At 41.2% G+C, this 21,635-nt stretch overlaps 1 protein-coding gene across 3 annotated transcripts in view; it reads left to right on the top strand.

Moving 5' to 3' along the window:
• The first annotated feature begins 213 nt into the window (after positions 1–213).
• topbp1 (DNA topoisomerase II binding protein 1) overlaps positions 214–21,635 on the top strand; it is a 72,908-nt gene continuing 51,486 nt past the window's right edge. For 2 of the 3 annotated variants that reach the window (XM_078539528.1, XM_078539526.1), the window contains exons 1-9: positions 408–660; positions 6,526–6,624; positions 6,713–6,847; positions 9,259–9,402; positions 10,024–10,205; positions 13,364–13,557; positions 17,036–17,218; positions 19,904–20,064; positions 20,360–20,523. In XM_078539528.1, the coding sequence (XP_078395654.1) occupies positions 6,535–6,624; positions 6,713–6,847; positions 9,259–9,402; positions 10,024–10,205; positions 13,364–13,557; positions 17,036–17,218; positions 19,904–20,064; positions 20,360–20,523 (1,253 nt within the window). In that variant the 5' untranslated portion in view covers positions 408–660; positions 6,526–6,534. Of the gene's footprint in view, positions 325–407; positions 661–6,525; positions 6,625–6,712; positions 6,848–9,258; positions 9,403–10,023; positions 10,206–13,363; positions 13,558–17,035; positions 17,219–19,903; positions 20,065–20,359; positions 20,524–21,635 lie in introns of those variants that run through there. The other variant, XM_078539527.1, reaches the window with a different exon arrangement.

Raw genomic sequence — 21,635 nt, 5'->3', positions numbered from 1 at the left:
TTTCCTTCCTTAAATAAGGAGGCCTGAACTGTACACAGCACCTCTAGATGTGGTCTCACCACCATCCTATGCAACTGGAACAAAACTTCCCAAGTAGCCCCGCCCTTTGGCCTCAGAAGCCCCGCCCCTTGGTGTCAGTAGTCCCTCCCCCCGTGCCCTCGGTCACATGATCCTACCCTTTTCAACCTCCCGCCTTTTCCTTCAGGACCTCAAGCCGTTTGTGTCCACAAACATGCCTGAGGGTCCTTCAATATTTTTCTGATATCACAGCGAGCGGGAAACAAGTGAACAATGTATTTTTTTTTTTAAAAATAGAAAAATCAGGTGAATAAACTGGAGACATTGGGGGAAAAGTGGGGATGAGCTGCATGAGCGGATATTGGTGTTTCGCCGGTGAGGCGGTAGTTCCTGTTTCCTGGGTAACGGCGGGGGGGGGGGGGGGGGGGGTTCGGGGCCTGTGAGTGAGAGGGAGAGAGAGAGAGCCTGAGCCAAGGGCGAGGGATCCGCGGGGCCGGTGAAACCCGAGCAAAAGGACCTGAGAGGGAGAGACCGAGACCGAGCCGGCGCGGGGAGAGTCCGAGCCGGGGCCTGTGATCCTGCCGCCCGAGGCCCCGCTTTGATGCCGCCTTTGCTGGGCCGGGTTTCCAGCAGCCGCTGCAGGTGGGCTCGAGGCGCCTTTGTCGCAGCGAATCCTGTCCGGGGAGGGGGGGAGAGGGACCCGGGAGACCCCCCCCCCTCCCCATTCTTGTCGTCTCCCTTTGGACAGACGGGTTTTAAGCAGCACCAGCCGCAAGTCCTGAGTGACTCTGATGATTAATTCAGTTCATTCAGACTCCCCACCTGCTGCCCCGACATCCAGGTCCAGCAGAGACTTTGCTTTTCCCTCATGTCAGACACACTCACTCACTCCCATCTGCAGCAGTTCAAATCACAGGGACAAACAACCTTTTTAAATTTAAAAACACTCTGCAATGTTAGGGACAGGAGGAAACTCTTCGCTCCCATTCAGTGCTGTTCTGTATCTTAAATCTATTTACCCGCTTTGGTTCTGTAGCCCTTACCTAACACACATTCTCTCCATCTCAGCCTTGGAAATTCCTCATTGACTCCAACCATTCACAGCTTTTTGTTTTGGGGGAGGGGGATAGAATTCCAGATTTCCACTACCCTTTGTGTGGGGAAGTGCTTCTTTACCATCACTTCTGATCGGCCTGGCTCTAATTTAAGGTTATCCCACCTTGTTCTGGACTCTCGCACCACAGGAAACAGTTTCTCTCTTTCCACCCTATCAGGCCATAAACATCTCAATTATGTCACCCCTTAACCTTCTTTGCTCATGTTTAAACTTCTCCACATTGATCTGATCTGTCTTGGCACTAAAGTTGATGCCTGCACTTAAAAAGTGCTTCTTGGGTTGTAAAAGACTTTGGATTGTCCTGAAGTCATGAAAGGTGCTATATAAAGACAAGCCTGTTCTTTCTTATTTTGAGATCCTGGTTTTTAATTTACCCTGTAACAGCCAATATTCCTTCAGTAGGATGTCTTCCCTATTCTTTCCTAGATTGGACATGCCAATGAGCTTTCAGCCGCTTCGAGTCTAAGATCCTTTCCAGCTGTTTTGAGATATTCCTTGTCCTGGCACCAGGTAGGCAACACACTCATTGAGAGTCTGGCTCGTGATGGCAGAGTATGCTATCCACCCCCATAATTATCAAATCCGTAGAATTAAAACCTTCTCTCCCCTTCCACTGTCTCTCTGCCCCCCCGACCGAACTTCCTCCTGCCCTGTGATGCCTTGGGCATCATAGTGTTTAGACTGGACCAGACGCTATGATTTCCCCCCTTCCTTTCCTCAACTTGGAGGTTCCTGATATTCTGTCTCCGCTTTCTGAAGCTGTGTATTTCTAGGTGGTGTGGCTGAACCCTAGAGTAAACTATTCCAATATTCATCCCGCTATGTGTCAGAGTGCCTCTAACTCACACTTGGCTCAATGGCTCTGAACCAGTGTGATTCATGGGCAGAGACGTTTCCTGCAGATGTGGCTGGCAATCCAGGATGACCTCACTAGCCACAATACGTTATGTAGTTGCAAGCAACCCCAAGTGACCAATCCATTCTCAGCCAATTCACTTTGGTGGCTCTATAAAACATGTCACTGTGAAATCTACCTGAAACTTCAACTTGACAAGAGTTGATAGTGTGGGCGAGAAGACTCAAAGGAGGCTGTGAATGATATAACCACCTTTCCTGATCCTACTTCTCTGATGGTCCTCATTTTCTTTTGGCACTTTCACAGCAGCCAACGCTGCAGGCAGAGAGCAGCTGCCTCTTACTGGCAACACCTCCTTCCAAGTAGCCTTTGGTGTCTTTCAATACTGATTGGTTTGATTTTTAGCAATACCTATCCACTTTTGCAGAAGCCTGGGAGGGTGCTGTCCCACCTTTGGCTCCTGCATCAGCTAACAATGCAAAGTATAAAGATAGACCTATAGTAGGAACACTTGCTGACTGAATCTCAGATATTCAGAACCCTCACATTGAGCAGTTATATCAAAAAATGATGGAATTTTTTTCTCCAAAGTAACTAAATTATGCAATGTGTAAGTATCTTCAGCTAAACTTGTTGGAGGACCTGAGGTACCTTTTTCCTTTGCTGTATTTGTGACTGAAGGAATTCTTCCTTCCCCAATTCCATAAAAGCCAGAAACAATGTGACATGTAGATACTGTAACAATTGGCAGCCTTCTTTCATACGATGAACTACTTTTTTAAAATTCATTAATGGGATGTGGGTGTCATTGGCTAGGCCAGCATTTATTTCCCATACAAAAACAAAAACAGAATTACCTGGAAAAACTCAGCAGGTCTGGCAGCATCGGTGGAGAAGAAAAGAGTTGACGTTTCGAGTCCAATGACCCTTCAACAGAACTGAGTGTAGTTAGGAGAGGGGTGAAATATAAGCTGGTTTAAGGTGGGGGGTGGGGTGGGGGGAGAGAAGTTGAGGGTGGGGTGGTTGTAGGGACAAGCAAGCAGTGATAGGAGCAGATAATCAAAAGATGTCACAGACAAAAGGATCAAAGAGGTGTTGAAGGTGGTGATATTATCTAAGAAAATGTGCTAATTAAGAATGGATGGCAGGACACTCAAGGTACAGCTCTAGTGGGGATGGGGTGGAAAGATTGACAAGGTATTAGTTGTAGATTTAAAAATAATGGAAATAGGTGGGAAAAGAAAAATCTATATAAATTATTGAAAAAAATAAAAGGGAGGGGGAAGAAACGGGGTGGGGATGGGGGGAGGGAGTTTAAGATCTAAAGTTGTTGAATTCAATATTCAGCCCGGAAGGCTGTAAAGTGCCTAGTAGGAAGATGAGGTGCTGTTCCTCCAGTTTGCGTTGGGCTTCACTGGAACAATGCAGCAAGCCAAGGACAGACATGTGGGCAAGAGAACAAGGTGGAGTGTTAAAATGGCAAGCGACAGGGAGGTTTGGGTCTTTCTTGCGGACAGACCGCAGGTGTTCTGCAAAGCGGTCGCCCAGTTTACGTTTGGTCTCTCCAATGTAGAGGAGACCACATTGGGAGCAACGAATGCAGTAGACTAAGTTAGGGGAAGTGCAAGTGAAATGCTGCTTCACTTGAAAGGAGTGTTTGGGCCCTTGGATGGTGAGGAGAGAGGAAGTGAAGGGGCAGGTGTTGCATCTTCTGCGTGGGCATGGGGAGGTGCCATAGGTGGGGGTTGAGGAGTAGGGGGTGATGGAGGAGTGGACCAGGGTGTCCCGGAGGGAACGATCCCTACGGACTGTCGCCGGGGGGGTGAAGGGAAGATGTGTTTGGTGGTGGCATCATGCTGGAGTTGGCGGAAATGGCGGAGGATGATCCTTTGAATGCGGAGGCTGGTGGGGTGATAAGTGAGGACAAGGGGGACCCTATCATGTTTCTGGGAGGGAGGAGAAGGCGTGAGGGCGGATGCGCGGGAGATGGGCCGGACACGGTTGAGGGCCCTGTCAACGACCGTGGGTGGAAAACCTCGGTTAAAGAAGAAGGAGGACATGTCAGAGGAACTGTTTTTGAAGGTAGCGTCATCAGAACAGATGCGACGGAGGCGAAGGAACTGAGAGAATGGGATGGAGTCCTTACAGGAAGCGGGGTGTGAGGAGCTGTAGTCGAGGTAGCTGTGGGAGTCGGTAGGCTTGTAATGGATATTGGTGGACAGTCTATCATCTGAAATTGAGACAGAGAGGCCAAGGAAGGGAAGAGAAGTGTCAGAGATGGACCATGTGAAAATGATGGAGGGGTGGAGATTGGAAGCAAAATTAATAAAAATTTTCCAGGTCCCGACGAGAGCATGAAGCAGCACCGAAGTAATCATCGATGTACCGGAGAAAGAGTTGTGGGAGGGGGCTGGAGTAGGACTGGAACAAGGAATGTTCCACATACCCCATAAAGAGACAGGCATAGCTAGGGCCCATGCGGGTACCCATAGCCACACCTTTTATTTGGAGGAAGTGAGAGGAGTTAAAGGAGAAATTGTTCAGTGTGAGAACAAGTTCAGCCAGATGGAGGAGAGTAGTGGTGGATGGGGATTGTTCGGGCCTCTGTTCAAGGAGGAAGCTAAGGGCCCTCAGACCATCCTGGTGGGGGATGGAGGTGTAGAGGGATTGGACATCCATGGTGAAGAGGAAGCGGTTGGGGCCAGGGAACTGGAAATTGTTGATGTGACGTAAGGTGTCAGAGGAATCATGGATGTAGTTGGGAAGGGACTGGGCAAGGGGAGAGAGAAGGGAGTCAAGATAACGAGAAATGAGTTTTATTTCCCATCCCTAATTGCCCTTGAGAAGGTGGTGATGAGCTGCCATCTTAAACCACTGCAGTCCATGTGGTGTAGGTACACCCACAGTGCTGTTAGGGAAGGAGTTCCAGGATTTTGATGCAGCATATCTGTTATGTGTATCTTCTATTTAGGGCCTTTAATCAATAATATCAGACAGACGAGTGAGTGATTCTGGTAAAATATTCTGCACCGTTTATACAATAGATACAGCTTTATAGATGGTGCTTTTAGAAGGATAGGTATATTTGCTTGATGAAATTTAATTAGTTGGGAGGCCAACACCAACTTGGCTATGCCAGGTGTTCCACTGGAAATAATTGAGCTTTGAAGTGTGAACTGAAGCTGAAAGCAGGTTAGACTTTCAATATCCTGTGGTCATTCCAGTTATGTTGGGGCTTCTGTTCTTTCAGTTAAACAGACCACTTGTATCTAAAAATGGTCTTGATTTCATTTTACTTTGTCTCACATTTGTAACCATTTCTAGAAGTGGCCACCAAAGAGGGTGCTCTCTGCAGGTTGTGACCTAGCTAAAATTTCTGGAGCACTGTGAACTGCCCCCGTCTATCAATTGGTTTCAGGAGTTACTGACCGGTGAGAATGTTTGCAGCTCAGGTTTAATGGTCAATGTTGTATGATTGAATATATGACCATGGACTGCGTTATTATCAGGGCAGTTCCAACACTAACAAAATAAATTTGTGTTCAGGGTGGGGAGCAGTTGGAGGTTTAAAAATGCTACAAATGCGGAGTACAGGACAATACTCGGAAGGTGCTTCATGCACAATGCATTTTTATACTTGATCTTGTAAAGACTAATTATTAAGTAGTTTTGGTGTCTGTAAGCTAATTGGTAACACAGAAGCCGACCATGCCCTGTCATTTCTTTGAAGGATAAACAGAAATTTGGTGCATAGCATGTTTTTTTAAAGGTGTTAAAATTGCATGACAGACATTTTAGGAACAATATTATTCCTGTTAGGCTGAACACACTTGATTCTTTTTAGTATCTAAGTTGCAAATGTAAGCACAGTTTTAAGTTACCCAGAAAATGTTGGAAATACCAGGCAGTATCTGTAGAGTGAGGAAAGTAGGAATAGCAGATGCTCCTTGATCTGAATGTTTCCAATACTTTTAGCATTTGATTTCAGAATTCCAGCATCTGCAGTGTTTAATATTTATTTTTTCCGTTTTAATGCGTTACACAGGTTTGGTTTACTGTAGTTTTGCCAAAGTGGCAACTGTTGAGACTTGTGTTCCACTTACGCTGATGAGCTATTACCAGGTGTTGCATTACTGAGCTGCAATGGAATCCAGCAATTTTGCAATCATTGATGGTTTAATGGAATTTGCTTCAGGTGGAACTAGAGGAAAATGCAGAATTGTCCTGGTTGCATACAGAATGTAATGCAAGTGCTTTCATGGGTCCTTTTAAAGCCCCTGTGAATTTCCATGTTCATACTTCCATATCCTATATATAAAAAGGACAAACCTCTTCCCACATTGAAGGAAAGAAAACAGGAAAGACTTGCATTTATGTGGATCCTTTCATGACTATTGGATGACTCAAAGTGGTTTCCAGCCAATGAAGTACTTTTAAAGTGTGGTCACTGAGTGACAGACTCCAAGCCAGCTTTGTGTACCAATAATTGAGAGACTTTTAATAAGTTTGATATGTTTTTTGTCTCCATGTTTAGATTGTGAAAATGCCAAACTCTGCAAAGCCAGAACCTTTTCTTGTAAAATTTATAAAAACAAAAGAGAAAGATTCGGAATATTTCACAAAAGCTTATAAGGTTGGTATTTTAAAAAAAAAACGTAAGCCTTTCTTAATTTTAACTGAATTCATTCCAAACAAACTTGAAGCTTTTTTCTGATTTTCAGGCTATTAAAGAATTTAAATCGGAGGAATTTCTGCAGATGGTACATGAAGATGAAGTGTTCAGTTTAAAAGTAAAAGACAGCTCACTTTATATATGTGACCCCTTTGAGGGGGATGCTTACAATCATCTGGAAAAGGTGCTTATTTTTGTGTTTCACTCTTGTGGAATGGAGTGTTGTTTTGATTTTATTTTATCTAGCTTGCTATAGGAAGTATAAGCCGAACCCAAATATAAAGCCCACTGCCACTGTCTGATTTAACAACCGATAAAAACAGAAAGTGGGCAACATAGAACAGGTTAAACTTAGTGCGAAAAATAGTCCCACACTGTTAGCATTACATATCTCTTCCAGTATAACTGTAGAAAGTTCTTTGAATTTGTGCATCTAATGTTTCAGTAGTAATAGGCTGCAATTGCTAATTTGTAATGGTTTGTGTATAGCCAGTGACTATTGAGGTGTCTGTATACCTCCACCTTCCCACAGCTTTCTCAACATCTTGAAATTTGTAGTGTCCAGCACAGTACCCCCTTCAGCTTGTTTGATTTGATCATGGAATTGGTTTCAATCACACAGCCTCCATTTCATCTATATCAGTGTTATCTTCCACTTCTAATTGGCTTCCTTGTATTTCATTGTCAGTAAATCACTGTGTCACAGCTGCCCTTCCATCATCACCTCACTTCCCAAGACGGTGTTCTTCTTTGGACCATTTCGTGTAAAAACACATTGAGTTCAATATCACTGGCTCAGTCCATAGCACCCTCGCCTTTGAATCAGAGGGTTGTGGGTTCATGTCCCACTCCTGGAAACCAAGAACTGTGATTGTACTCAAAAGAGTTGCAATCTGTGACTGTTGATAACTCCAAAGAGTATCACTGCCCACTCTCGTGAATAGACTTAATGTCCCTTAGGACCAGTGTTTTTACCTGCTTTTTTTGAGATTTGATTTCTGCCAGTCTTATTAATGCATCGATTTGAGAGTCTACTTTCAGAAATGTTGTTACTTTATTAACAATTTATGAGTAGAATCAATCATAGTAAACAAGCAATGATATTGTCTATATACTGAAAAACCGACAACCTGTCGTGTGCCCTGAACTCCTCAAATTTCTTCACACTGTCCATAGACTACTTGGATGCATCAACTTTCATATCCTCTAGTAAGCAACCCAACTCACCTACACCCAATATCTATGTGTATTTTTGGCAAGATTTAATGGCCAAGCAGAGAACTATTGTGACTGTACTCCAGCTGCTAGAATTTATCATGTGCTGCCACATGATCTTATGTTCAGTAGGTGGAGGCAGATATATAATCTATTAGACCACAGCTTAGATTACAAACCATTAAACATGTTTATTAAACAATAAACAGGTAATGAACACCACTGGAGACAAACAGTATATTTATTGTAATTACAAGCTTCACTAACTCTTAAATATTAAAGTACGCGTTGCTCACCGCTAACCTTTAGCATTAAATTGATCATCGAAAGGTAGTTCTTTTACTTCTTATAAGGCTATCTATTACATCAGAGTCACTAATCAGCTGCTTAACTGCTCTGACTTCAACTAGTCTTCCATCTCCATTCAATGTTGCTCCAGACTTCTTTAAAGGTATCCTATAACATAAAAATTATTTCTTTCAACTGCATTAGATGCTCAGTAATTCATAGGGCTCTTCTAATTGAATGGGATGGCTTGATTTCTACAGGAAGCTATTGATCTGTTCCAGCCACTAAACAGTCTGTGAGATGGATCCCCGTCTCAGGGAAATAGCAACAGACACTCCAGTGCCATCAGCATACCTGACCATAGTTTATATTGTCTGTAGCTTAGAGTAGATGCCAGTAACCAATCTTTACCATGTGTATGCTGCGATCAGCAAAAAGTAACCTAACATGTTATCTATCATACATAAAAATGCTTTATTTTTCTCTCACTAGCATAATGCATGTTATGTTAGCAGCTGTTTAAAATGGGTTTTCTAGAGGCAGCCAATTATTTCCAAAGTCAGAGTAAAAATGGTTAAGATCTGGTGGTCAAAGATAATTGCACAAAACTTCAGGAAAGGAATGTGATGTAGTGAAATCAAAACATGGAACAAAAGAGGAAGTCTTTTTATTAATATAGCACCTTTCATGGCGTCAGGACATCTCAAAGTGCTTTGCAGCCAATTAAGTACTCTTGAAGTGTAATGACTTGTTATGTAGGAAACAGCAGCCAATTTGCCCACAGCAAACATCATATGACCAAAAACTTGGTCAAAGAGATATGTTTTAAGATGTGTCTTAAAGAAAGAGAGGCATAATGAGGGAATTCCAGAGATTAGGGCTTCGGACGTTGAAGGGACAGCTGCCAATGGTACAATTAAAATTGGATATGAGCAGGAGGCAGTGAGGCAAGTTTCTTATTTGAAACTAACTTATTTGGGTTCATTTGATACACAGAACATGCAAATTTGAGAGGTTGTAGATGTATCTCAATCTTGCTGCAGGGATAGCAATTGCTGTTTTACTCTTTGACATGTCTTTTTTTCCCCACAGCTTGGCTGTAGGATTGTTGGTCCACAAGTGGTTGTATTTTGTCTTCAGCAACAACAAAGTGTACCTGAAGCTGTACGTCCTGTCTACAGTATGATCATGGCTGATGTGGTGATTTCATGCACCAGCTTGGAGAAGAAAACCAGGGTAAGTATTTCAGGGCAGTGATAATAACTGGGGCCTTGGGTGTAATTTTCAGTGACAGTGATGACTGTACCCTTGAACTCACATTGCATGATGCATATCTAACAGGAATCTACAAATCAAATTACCGCCAAAGTCTCTAAAACCTAATTACCTGTAAATCAAAAGCGGGGTTGGGTGTGGGGGGTGGAGGAGGAGAGTGTCTGTTGCAATTTAATTTTTAAACACAGGGAGCAAAGGCTCCTGTCAACAATGCTAGTGAAAATCAATGCTATTTCAACTAAAGCATTGTGTGAAGTGCTTTGAGATGTTCCCACGTGATAAGATGTTATATAAGTGCAAGTGTTTTGTTACTTAAACCATATTTTTTTCTTGGTTATCATTTTATCATTTGACCTACTTTAAGAGAAATTAATGTGGTTTTTCTTTTCAGTCCAACTATATACTTACTGAGCAACACCAGTTATAAACCCATTATTAAAAACACTGCTCGCCAGCATTGGTAATAATCTGATCACAGGCTCAAAGTTTTGAAATAAACTTTAACATTCAAAAAGACTCATGGCACTACATTTTAATTATTAATTCCCTGGATACTGAATAATTTGTATGTTATCTCCAAAGGATGAAGTACATAAACAAGTACAGCTGATGGGCGGTAGGATCCTTCGAGACTTCAACATTTCAGTAACTCATCTGATAGCTGGAGAGGTTGGAAGCAAGAAGTATTTAGTGGCTGCCAGTCTGAAAAAAATTATTTTACTTCCATCCTGGGTTAAGGCATGCTGGGAGAAAGCTCAAAAGAGGTAAGCAGCCATGGCAGGTAGTCCTTTTCAAGTGTTTTAAAAGTTGAGGTGGAATCCTGTTACATATTTGTTACATTTATTTTAAAAGCAGCAACCTAACATCAGGAAGTTCCAAAGTGCTTCATCACAAGCCAGTTTGAGCCCAACAAGGTGCCACAAGCAGCAAGGAAATAAGCGGCTAGATAATCTGTTTTAGTGGTGTTGGTTGATGGAATTGCCCAGCAACTGGAATAACTAGTCTACGCTTCTTCAAATAGCGGCTTGTGCTTGGGAGGTAGATGGCTGTACAGCTCCTATAGAGGATTTCATATGGCTGTGATGGGTGAGCTCAAGCAGCTGTGAACCTTGAGGGTCAGTCTGCACAATCTTGACATGGGCTGCAGCAGCCTGGCACAGCTGGCTCTCAAGGGCACAGGCAGAGTGGGTGACAAAGGAAGCAGACGTTGCTAACATCCTGTGAGAGGACAGCAGGTACCTCTGCGATGGAGTCAAGGCTATCACTTCTATGGCTCCATGTGAGAAGAATGTGGAAGTGATGTAAGTCCTTGTCAACATTGGTCCCCAGAGTCGAGGTGGAAGCTATCTGACCTTTTTTTTTCAACAGTATAAAACTCTTCAGGAACATAATGTCAAAATCAAAATGTCTTTAGTTTCTCAGTTTATATCTTGATGAAACTTTTCAAAAGTAAGTGTATTCTCTATAGCCTTAAAGGAACCCACACCTACAATAACACCAATACATGATGTCTCGTGTGATTTGATATTCCTGTCCTTATAAACTAAGCATTATTAGTCTTAAAATGCTCATCTGGGTAGGATTCTGAAACTTATGAATGTATTTTGATTTGAAAAGTTTCCTGATCAAACCACAATTAAATACTGAATGATCTGAGGCTTTTTTTGACCATAAAGCAGGAGTGTTCAGGCTTTTTTGTCTTTGTGAGTTATTTAGTATGTGAAGGTTATAACATGTTCCAGTTAATCTGCCACTAATGAGATCTGCCTATTAATCTGCCTAAGTGACCTCATTATCGGATTTAGACATTAATGAAGTAATGGTGCTAAGAGTATGGTTTCCATTCCTCCAGGCTCTCAAAATTCAAACAGGACAAACCAGTGAGTAAGCAACATAAGCACAAATAGAACAGAGTTACAATGGCCCCTGAAACAAGACCCAGCAGCAGTCAGTGCTTCCAAATCTGAAGATTTCCACCCCAGTAATTCAAAGGCCAGGAACCTCCACCATGCTAGTACTGCCAAACTCCAGAACCAACCTGTCAATTCTACCAGATTTCAGGAGTTCTAACCTCTCCCCATGCCATACTGCAAAACTTCAAGTCCTTCACTGCAGTGTTCTCAGAATCCCTCATCACTGTGACCTACCCTATCATCTACACTGCAGTGTTGCAAAGCTTTCAGGACCAGTACCTGTGTTGACAAACTGCTGGATGTTCCTGCAGTGTTACCAAACTTCATAATCCACAGCCCCATTTTGTTAAAGCCCAGAATGGCTTCCCTGTGCTGTGAAAACTCACTTCTTAATTTTCTGTAAGACTAAAGCTGGGAACTTCTACCTCTCCTTAGTGCTGCTAAACCTTAGGTCGCCAACTATGATGCTGCCAAACATGAGGGCCCATCTAGGAATACAATCTAGGTCTGGATGTCATTTCCATATTGAACCTAATGCTGCAACTTGTATAAGCTTTGTTTGAAGATAACTTAACATTACTTATGGGATGAGGATGAGCAGTCACTCACTCGTACCAAAAAAAAATCTTGTTTGTGATGATAAGTCAGTCTTTCTCCCATGTTAGGAAAAAAAGGTTGGTGGTGTATGAAGTGTGGGAATCCATTTTCTATTTGCTTTGATTTTTTTCCCCCCACTAACATTTTCAGATGGAGGAAATGTGCTCCCCAGTGTTTGAATTTTACTTGGTTGAGGAAACTCTTTTCTGTCAAATTGCTTTTTAATCAACTTCTTTCTAAGTCTGTGATAATTCCTTTAGAAGAGGAAAGTTTTAAAAGTATATACTATTTGAAGTGTGTATTTGGCACATTGTTTACAATTTGCATTCTGTTCCATTTACTTAAGATGCAGACAAAAGATTATACTTAACATCCTTGTTAAAATTTATTCAGGTCTGGGATCAAGTGTTCATTTCCCTTTTTTCTCTTGGCCCCTAAAATGACATTTCAACAATTATTTATTTCAGTAGTATCCCAAATTTTTATCCTTAACTCCACTGATTTTAAGATATTTTTATATTACCAGATTATTGAAGGCACAGTCACTGATACTTGAGGTTTATAACCTGTTTGTAATGTAATCAGAATACCTAGTGCTGTTCCACTTGAATGTTGATTGTTGATGCTGTTCACAGATCAAAAACACAAGATGCTGTGTTACTCTTCTGACTTGTGAGAAAATGGCTATAATGAGTGGCTACCCAATGAGAGTCCTTCATCAGATGAATCAGTGACCAGATGGGACAAATTTAAAATTATCCAAAGAACAAAGAGAGATGTTACAAGAATTTTTCACATATGCTTGGGGCTCATAAGACTTGGGATGCCTTAGCAGAAGCAGCAGTGGAAATGGAATAAATGGCTTTTAAACAGGAAATGAAAAAAATGTGAAAAAGAGAGACAGCAGGATATGGGGAAAGGACAGTTGAATGGGACTGTGGATTGTTCTTTCAGAGAGTTGGTGTAGGTCCTTTGACTAATTGTTTTCCTCTGTTGAACAATTTTGAGATATTAATCATGACAATATTAGGTAGGTCTTAAAAAATAATAAATTAACTTATGGGATGTGCAAGTAAAATTGAGAGAATATTGGAATTGCTTTGAAAATGTTTTTCATTGCTGGATTTTAGCTAATAAATTAAAGTATTATGTGCTGAGTGCAAACTGACTGGTGCATTTACCTACATAACTGACTGTTGCATTTGCCTACGTAACTAACTAGACTTGAAAAATAATTAATTAGACACAAAATGGGACGTCCTGAGGAGTTGATAAAATGTTAGAAAATAAATTTTGTTCTTTCTAAAACACATTTCTTTGATTGGTGTCTTGAGGAGGAACTTAATGTGAAATAACTATCATATTGTGCTTGTTTATATCGACTCCACTCACTCTTGCTTTCTTTCAAACAGCATGATTAACCTTACAGATGTGAATATGGAGGAGCACCTCTGTCCTCCATTCCTTGGCTGCACAATCTGTGTAACTGGGCTAAGTAGCCAGGACAGACAGGAAGTGCAGCGACTTACCTTGGAGAATGGGGGCCAGTATACAGGGCAGCTGAAGATGAACGATTGCACGCATCTTATTGTGCAAGAAGCTAAAGGTAAAGGCACTATATATGACGTGGTTCAATTTTCAGATTTTGCAGAAACAGTAAATTGAAGCCTCTGTCTACACTGAATTTACCCTTCAAAATATTCATATTACCTCATTGCTCAGGTTTATTTATTTTTCATCTCTCTTTCTTGATGAATAAAACTGCATAATAATCCTTTTCGGCTTGCCTTTATTACCATGCCTAAGATATAGCTGTTCGGTATGTGGAGACACTGTACTATCTAATTTCTGTATCCTTTATTCAGGCTGAAAATGGGATTCCAATGTATTTGTAAATGAGTTTTTATCAATATACAACTAGACTGGGGAATAGCATATGTAGATCATGAGATATGAAAGCAGTGAGGGAAGGCCATTTGACCCATCCTGGCTCACCTATCCAGAAAGAACCTACAGCAGAAATTTCTGACTAGCCACTGATGGATTTAGCCATATCTGGATTCCCAATTAGGCACATGTGAATTTTAAATCATTCAGGGTTTTTTCCTCTGGTACTCTATCTGAAGTCCAATCCAAAGAGTTGTTTGCTCTGACAGTCAAATTTACCTTTTATTATTTTGTATCATTGTACAAATAGGTGTCCCCTTGTGCTATTGTGATTAGATTGAAGTAGTGTCTTGGATTTCCTTTTTCTTTACCATTTACTATCTTATGTTGCATTATTGCATCACTTCTCAGTTGCCTGCTTTTGCAGACTGATAATACCAATTTTCTCCAGTCTTTTCTCATAGCTCGATCCCTCTGATGGTAGAGATCAGGTTTGTTCCTGGGCCTGCATTGCTCCCTTGTGTTTCTGGCACCAGACGCAGTATTCGTGGTGCAGCCTGTTTGGAGTACTATGCAGTTTAAGCATGACTTCCTCTGATTTGCTTTTGGCTTTAATTCAGCTTCCCCATGCTTTGGTTGCTGAGCCGCAGGTTTCGGATATGTTGAGTGTCAAGCCTGCTAAATTCCTTAGATTTCTCAAACTTCATCAGTTGCTATTTCACCAACTCTTTTAACAGCTTGGCAATTTAATATTGCAAACAAGTGAAATTCATAAAATTCTTAATATAAGATTTAACGGTCAGCAGAGTGAGAGCTTGACAGAACTACGATGAGTTGGTTGTAAATCTTAATGACCATTGTGACACTTCATCATACTGCTTTGGTATTTAATTGCTCACAGCTTACTCCTTATTCTAGCTTGCAGGATTAAGGCTGTTTGTTCTCGGGCATGTATATCCCCTTCTTTAGGGCCCTGTAGGTTTCTATGCAGCTTGTTTCATTAACGAACAAAGAAGTGACGCATACTGTACTTGCTAAGTGCTCTTCTCTGTCTGCATGGCTTTTGGGTAAAATTGCAATTGTTGTTTGCAGCTCCGCTAGTTTTTAGACAAAATTACTTTTGAATTTTAAAGGGTCTTCCCAGTGAATTCCTCATAATTCTTTTTTACAATTTGCCTATATTTTGACAGGAATTTTACAAGAACTATTTTCACTTTGGAGAGGGGAGGTCAGATCCCCTTGATAGTATTTTGTCAGATCATCAGATAAAGGAGCAGGAGTAGGCCATTTGGCCATTGAATCTGCTTCACCATTCAATAAGATTATGGTTGATCTGATTGTGGCCTTAACTCCACTTTCCTGCCTGTCCTCCATTACCCTGAACTTCCTTGTCGATCAAAACTCTGCCTAATTCAGCCTTGAATATATTCAATGACCGAGTCTTCACTGCTCTCTGTGGAAGGGAATTCCATGACTCGCGACCCTCTGAGAGAAGAAATTCCTCTTCATCTGTGCCTTAAGTGGAAGACCCCTTATTTTTAAACTGTGCCCCTAGTTTTAGATTCCCCATGAGAGGAAATATACTCTCAGCAGCCCCCTCTGAATCTTATATGTTTCAATAACTTCACCTCTCATTCTTCTAAAACCCCTATGTGTATAAGCCCAAATTGCTCAACCTTTCCACATAAGACAACCCCTCCAGCCCAGGAATCAGCCTGGTGAACCTTATCTGAACAGCTTCCAATGCAAATATATCCTTCCTTAAGTAAGGATATCATTCTAAATCACCTTCATTTAATGCTACCATGTAGAATTTTCCCTATACAGTAGTTCCAAAATTATTTCTTAATATTGCTGAAAAAAGAGACATATTTAAGCTTTTTGTCTTGCACTCATCAGGACACTCGCAAGTATACCAGTATAAGGGGAAAACAACAATTCATACTGTATGTGAAGAGAGTGCTGATTGGTTGGCAAGTGACGCTGCCATGGGAATGCACCATTGATGGTGACTGACAGTTAACTGCCAAGCATTGTTTGAAATTTAAATCAGACAGCTTGACCCTGATTGGTCAAGGTATTGCCCTGAGGAATGAGTAAGCGAATGGCTGTCACTTATTTTGTTTAGCTGAAACAGGCGCATTATATATACATGGTCTTTCTGTCTGCAAAGAACAGGGCCCTGTGTATTAATATATGTAGCTTCCAGCACATGCAAATGTGCCACACTGCAAGTACGACTGACGATCTTAAATTGGTTGTCAGCGTAATTCTTAGCGCACTGAGGATTATTTAGCAAATGTTGTCCAATCGCTGAATCACATCTAATATTGGGAACTGTGTTTTGCAAGCACAAGCTGGTTCGGTATGATCTGTACCCTGCCTGTTGCGAACAGTGGCTGGGACATGCTGTTTGATACGATCCGCCAGTCTTTGGGACAAATGGCCTACATACCTAGCATCACACTGGCACTGAAATTCATACCGCATTACTAATTTGTGTGATAGGCAGAACGACTTTTTGGCTTGTCAGCAGCATCCTGTTAGTGGCGAATACCACTCGTGTTGCTACTACAGAGCAGCAGCATGAAATGGCTAGCTTTGCCTGTTGCTCAAATTTTTAAGATACCTTGCTCTTACAGGGTAATCTGAGGTAGACTGGGCACTTTTCAGGGCCAAAAGTGATGGCCTTGGGGCCCGTTCATGAGTTTGCGTGATATACAGTGCAAAACGACCTGATCAGGGTAACCATTATCCCGCAGGATGCCTTTGATGCGCCCTATTTCAGCATCAAGCTTGCATGGTGAGCAAATGGCTCAGGCCCTATTTACAAGATTGATGAGTGCAAGACGAAAAGCTTAGGCATGTCTTTTTTCAGCTATTCTCAAGTCCAGTACTATCAAATAACTGATTAACTCTTAGTTTAGCTGTTCCCCACGTTAGATTAATAGCTACAGCTCTAGTTTCCCTTAGTTAACTGAACTACCTGTTCGGTGGTTACATGTCCAATTAGCCAGCAATGCTTAAGTGGTAAGTGGGAACATAGGAACTGGCGTAGGCCATGTAGCTCATGAACCTGTTCTACCATTCAAGTGGGATCATGGCTGATTGCAACCTAACTCCATATATGTATCATTATTATTGTATATTGTATTAATTATTGTTTTGTATTTGATATTTATCTGCTGTGTGCATAGGCCAGAAGTATGAATGCGCAAAAAAGTGGAATGTATATTGTGTGTCTATCCAATGGTTCTTCGACTCTATCAAGCATGGTGCTTGTCAAGATGAAAGCAATTACAAAGTTGAATCTGGAACCAAATCTACAGAGGTGGCTCCAAGCACTTCAACTCCTACAAACATTGGGAATGCACTGAGCTGTAAGTAGGACAGTGTGGCTCTGTTGCCTTTTCTTAAGTTTTACAAATTTCATGTATGGGAACTACTTTCTTCCTTTCCTTTCTTTCCTGCACAATTTGATTTTTCTAATTTGCAGCTACATGTCTAATCTCTTGTTTCTAAGAGAACTTTCACGGTAAATAGATTCTATCTGCAGGAGCTATTAAAGATGGTACAATAGTATATCTCCTGTGACTAAATATTGCAAGAATGCTTTATCGCAGCAGATTATTATATTAGTGTGAAATGAATCATTTTGGTAGGAAGAACAGGGAGAGGCCATATAAAATAAAGGATGCACAATTCTAAAGAGGGTGTAGGAGTAGAGGGACTTGGGGATACATGTGCATAAATCATTGAAGGTGGCAGGGCAGGTTGAGAAAGCAGCTAGTAAAGCATAAAGGATCCTGGGCTTCATAAATAGGGGCACAGCATACAAAAGAAAGAAAGTTATGATGAACCTGTATAAAATACTCGTTCAGCCTCAACTGTGGTAGGCACCACACTATTAGAGAGAATGCAGAAAAGATTCACAAGAACGGTGCCAGGGATGAGAAACTTCAGCCACATGGCTAGAATGGAGGAGCTTGGGCTGTTTTCCTTGAAGAAAAAAAGATAGAGGAGTTTTGATAGAGATTTTCAAAATCATGAGGGACCTGGGCAGAGTAGGTAGAGAAAATCTCTTCCAGTTGGCACGGAAGGGTCAAGAACCAATTTAAGGCGATTAACAAACGAAACAACGGTGACATAAGGGTAAACTTTTTTTTGCAGTGAGTGGTTAGGATTTGAAATGCTCTGCCTGAGTGTGGTGGAGGCATATTCAATCAAGGCCTTGAAAAGCAAATTTGCAGAGCTACTGGGAAAGCACAAGGGAGTGGGACTAGGCGAGTTGCTCTTCCAGAGAGCTGGCAAGGACATCACGGGGCAAATGGCTTCCTTCTGTGAACCCTGTCTTTGGTGACCAGATTTTTTACTAAAAAAAATCAAGACCCACACCAGCAATAAATTCCTGCAAAATGTTCTCGCCTGTAGGTTTAGCTTCATGCAAATCATTGATGTGGAGTGACCTTTTTATATTCGTTACACTTGCTGGCCTGTCTGTATAACTTAAAGTCTTGCATCAACTGTAACAAAAGACTTTGCACAAAACTAATTGAGACTGACCTAGATATAGAGAAACATTGAATCTTCTGATTCTTCTCCTTCTCCCTGTCTCTTACACTTTCAGAGAGGGAGAGAAAAGACTCTCCTGTTAGTTTCCCACACTCCATTCCTCATAGATGCCATCTCAGCAGTCTGTATTCATAAGAAATAGGAACAGAGGGTGCCCAGTCGGCCCATCGACCCTGCTCCGCCATTCATTAAGATCAATACTGATCTGATCGTGGCCCTAACAGCACTCTTGCCTGTCCCCATAACCCTTAACTCCCTTGTTGATCAAAAATCTGTCTAATTCAGCTTTGAACATATTCAGTGACCCAGCCTCCACTGCTCTCTGGGGAAGAGAATTCTACATTCTAATGATCCTCTGAGAGAAGAAATTCCTCCTCATCCCAGTCTTAAAAGGGGATCCCTTAATCTGGAACTGTGCCCCCGAGTTCTAGATTTCCTCATGGAGGGGAAACAACATCTCAGCACCGAAGCTGTCAAGCCCCTCAGGATCTTAAGATAAAAACAAAATACTTCGGATGCTGGAAATCTGAAACAAAAAACAGAAAATGCTGAAAAACCTCAGCAGGTCTTGCAGCATCCGTGGAAAGAGAAACAGAGTTAATGTTTCGAGTCCGTATGACCTTCGGGTCATTTTCTGTTTTTGTTTTCCCACAGAATCTTTTATATTTCAATAAGATTACCTCTCGTTCTTCTAAAAAGGATGCTCAAAAGGGCCAGAATCAGAGGACCAAAGTTTGTGTAATAGATTATATCAGGCTAGAGAAGATTACAGAGATAGGGCGCAGCAGGGAAGTGCACTTTGCACCTCCAATTCTAACCTTCATCTTTCAAATCCTTTTCAAAACTCTTCTTTTCAACCAAGTTATCAGTCACATTTCTAACTGTCCCACTGAAGTCTCATCCATTGTAAAACAACTTGGGACATTTTCTCATGCAAATTCCTCCCCTCGCACCCATGTAAATGCAAGTTGCGAGAATTTTTTTTTCTAATTTCTGTCTGAGCAATGCTGCAGAAATCAATTTTATGATACAACCCTCCTGTTATAAAACTATATCTCGTGACTTACCATCAGCAACACCACAAGCACTTAACCTGATTTGATAGGTATTTGTTTGTTGAATTGCATTAGCATCTATGGGTATACCGCTCCTTTAAAGGGAAAGTTATCTTACTTGTGACGTTTGAAAGGGGATAGTTGCACACTTAATGCTGTCAGTTTTCAGATTTTCTGCTGCACTAATGAGATATTGCATCACGTGCTACAGTGACATAAGCTCCCTTATAAATAACATCTTGAATATTATACAGGTCTTTAGAGCACATGTTGGATTTCAAGAATATACTATTTTTTCAAGAATATACTATTAGAAAAAAAATAGATAACGTATTTTTAAAATTTAGCACCTAATTTAGATGATCAGCCAATACTGAACCTAGGCCTAGAATACATGAGATTTAATTTTCCTTTTTCTCTTCCTTTGCCTATTGCTAGCCCGGCCTCTATCAGATGTAAGTCATATTTCCAATATTAACACGAGCTGCATAAATGAATCTGCGTTCTCCTCTGCCATAATTGCGAATCCTGATGACCATCTTGAAGGACTAGATCTCAGTCTTTCTGAAGTTCCTGAGGATTTACTAGATGGATGTAAAGTAAGAAATTGGCTTAAGTTCTCTCTCAGAAATTTTTGGACTAGTGAAACATTGTTTCATTGTGGATAATTGTGTTGACATGAACAAAGAGGATAAACTTGTAATGTTCTATGTTTGATCTCTCATTTTTTTGAAAAAAATGTACTTTAATTTTTCTCAACTATTTTTGTTGATTAACCTTGTTTAATTACAAGAATTTTCTTTGTGAATTCCTAATCTGGTGAATAATTATTGCAAATAAGTTCCTGTTTTTAAAAAAAAATCTGAAATGTACACCTATACATATCTCTGTCAGATCTGTTTGTCTGGATTTAGTGGCAAGAAGTTGGATAAATTAAGACGGATGATTAACTTTGGAGGTGGTGTTCGATTTAATCAAGTCTGTGAGGATGTTACTCATGTAATCATGGGAGAAGAGGATAAGGATCTAAAACAATGTTTAAACAAAATATCAAACAGGTATAACTACTACATACTAAAAGACAACAGGGAATGAAATACAAATCTCTACCATAAAACATGTCATTTGGCAGTGAGTGGGTACACTTGTGTAACTGCCTATTCAATCTATGATATCTATCTCTCCTTCTACTTTTGTTTTTGCTTTTGTGCTCCTGCTTCACTCCCTTTGCCTCTTGTGGTTACATCCTCTTTCCTTTACACTTTTGCTTGATTCTCTCTTCTGTTACACTTGCGTCTTTTTTCATTTATTTCTGTTGCTGTCTTATTCTTTTTCTATTTCCCTTCCCCTCACCCCTTCTCTGTTTATCTGTCTCTTCTGTACTTTACAGTAGGGGTGGCAGGTCATGGATCAGAGGAGGTCAGGACCATTAGTTGACCTTTGGGTGGTGCATCATGTGGGTGACAGGAGGCATCTGATAATGGATGCTAGTTGACTTCTGGGCAGGTGAGTGGCACTGTACAACATCGCACCATCTGCCATTTGAGATGTAAATTGGGAGCTTGTAACCCTTATGGAGAGGTTGATTCCTGAGGATAGGTAATCAATGGTTGAGGCAGGTAAAGTTGCCTGGATGGTGCCTTAGATTGGGCCAATGATGTTCTGCTGTGGACATGGCAAAAAGTACCCAGGTTAGAGTAGAAGGAGATCATGAACCTGGCTAGGCGAAATAGTACATCACTGAGGGTTTGATGCTTTGGATGGGAAATGGTGGGGGTTATTCACAGACTTGAGAGAGGAGAAGATATAAGATGTAGGGGTCAGAGCAGCTTGGAGAAATACAGGAACTCGGGTCTGGAGTGACACAAAAATGCATAAGGTACTTCAATAGCTGTAGTATTAAACCAAGAAGCAAAATCACAAAGGCCAGACGGGCTATGACTCTTGTGGGTCCATAACTCAATATAAGGCAGATGCTCTTAGGCTACCTCTTAGACTATTTGATTCCCCTGCACTAGAAACTTATGATATTTTGGGTGATGTAGTTATGCTTCTCCCTTTTGTTTCTGATCTCCTCCCCATTGCCTCTTCACTCGCTTGCTCTCTTTCTCTCAGTCTCTCATATGTTCACATTTGTTCACTTGTATGCTCTCTGTACAAAAGTAATAAT

The sequence above is a fragment of the Cetorhinus maximus genome, chromosome 3, assembly GCF_964194155.1.
Source record: "Cetorhinus maximus chromosome 3, sCetMax3.hap1.1, whole genome shotgun sequence".
Lineage (NCBI taxonomy): Eukaryota > Metazoa > Chordata > Chondrichthyes > Lamniformes > Cetorhinidae > Cetorhinus > Cetorhinus maximus.
This window is presented reverse-complemented; position numbering and strand designations above follow the sequence as displayed.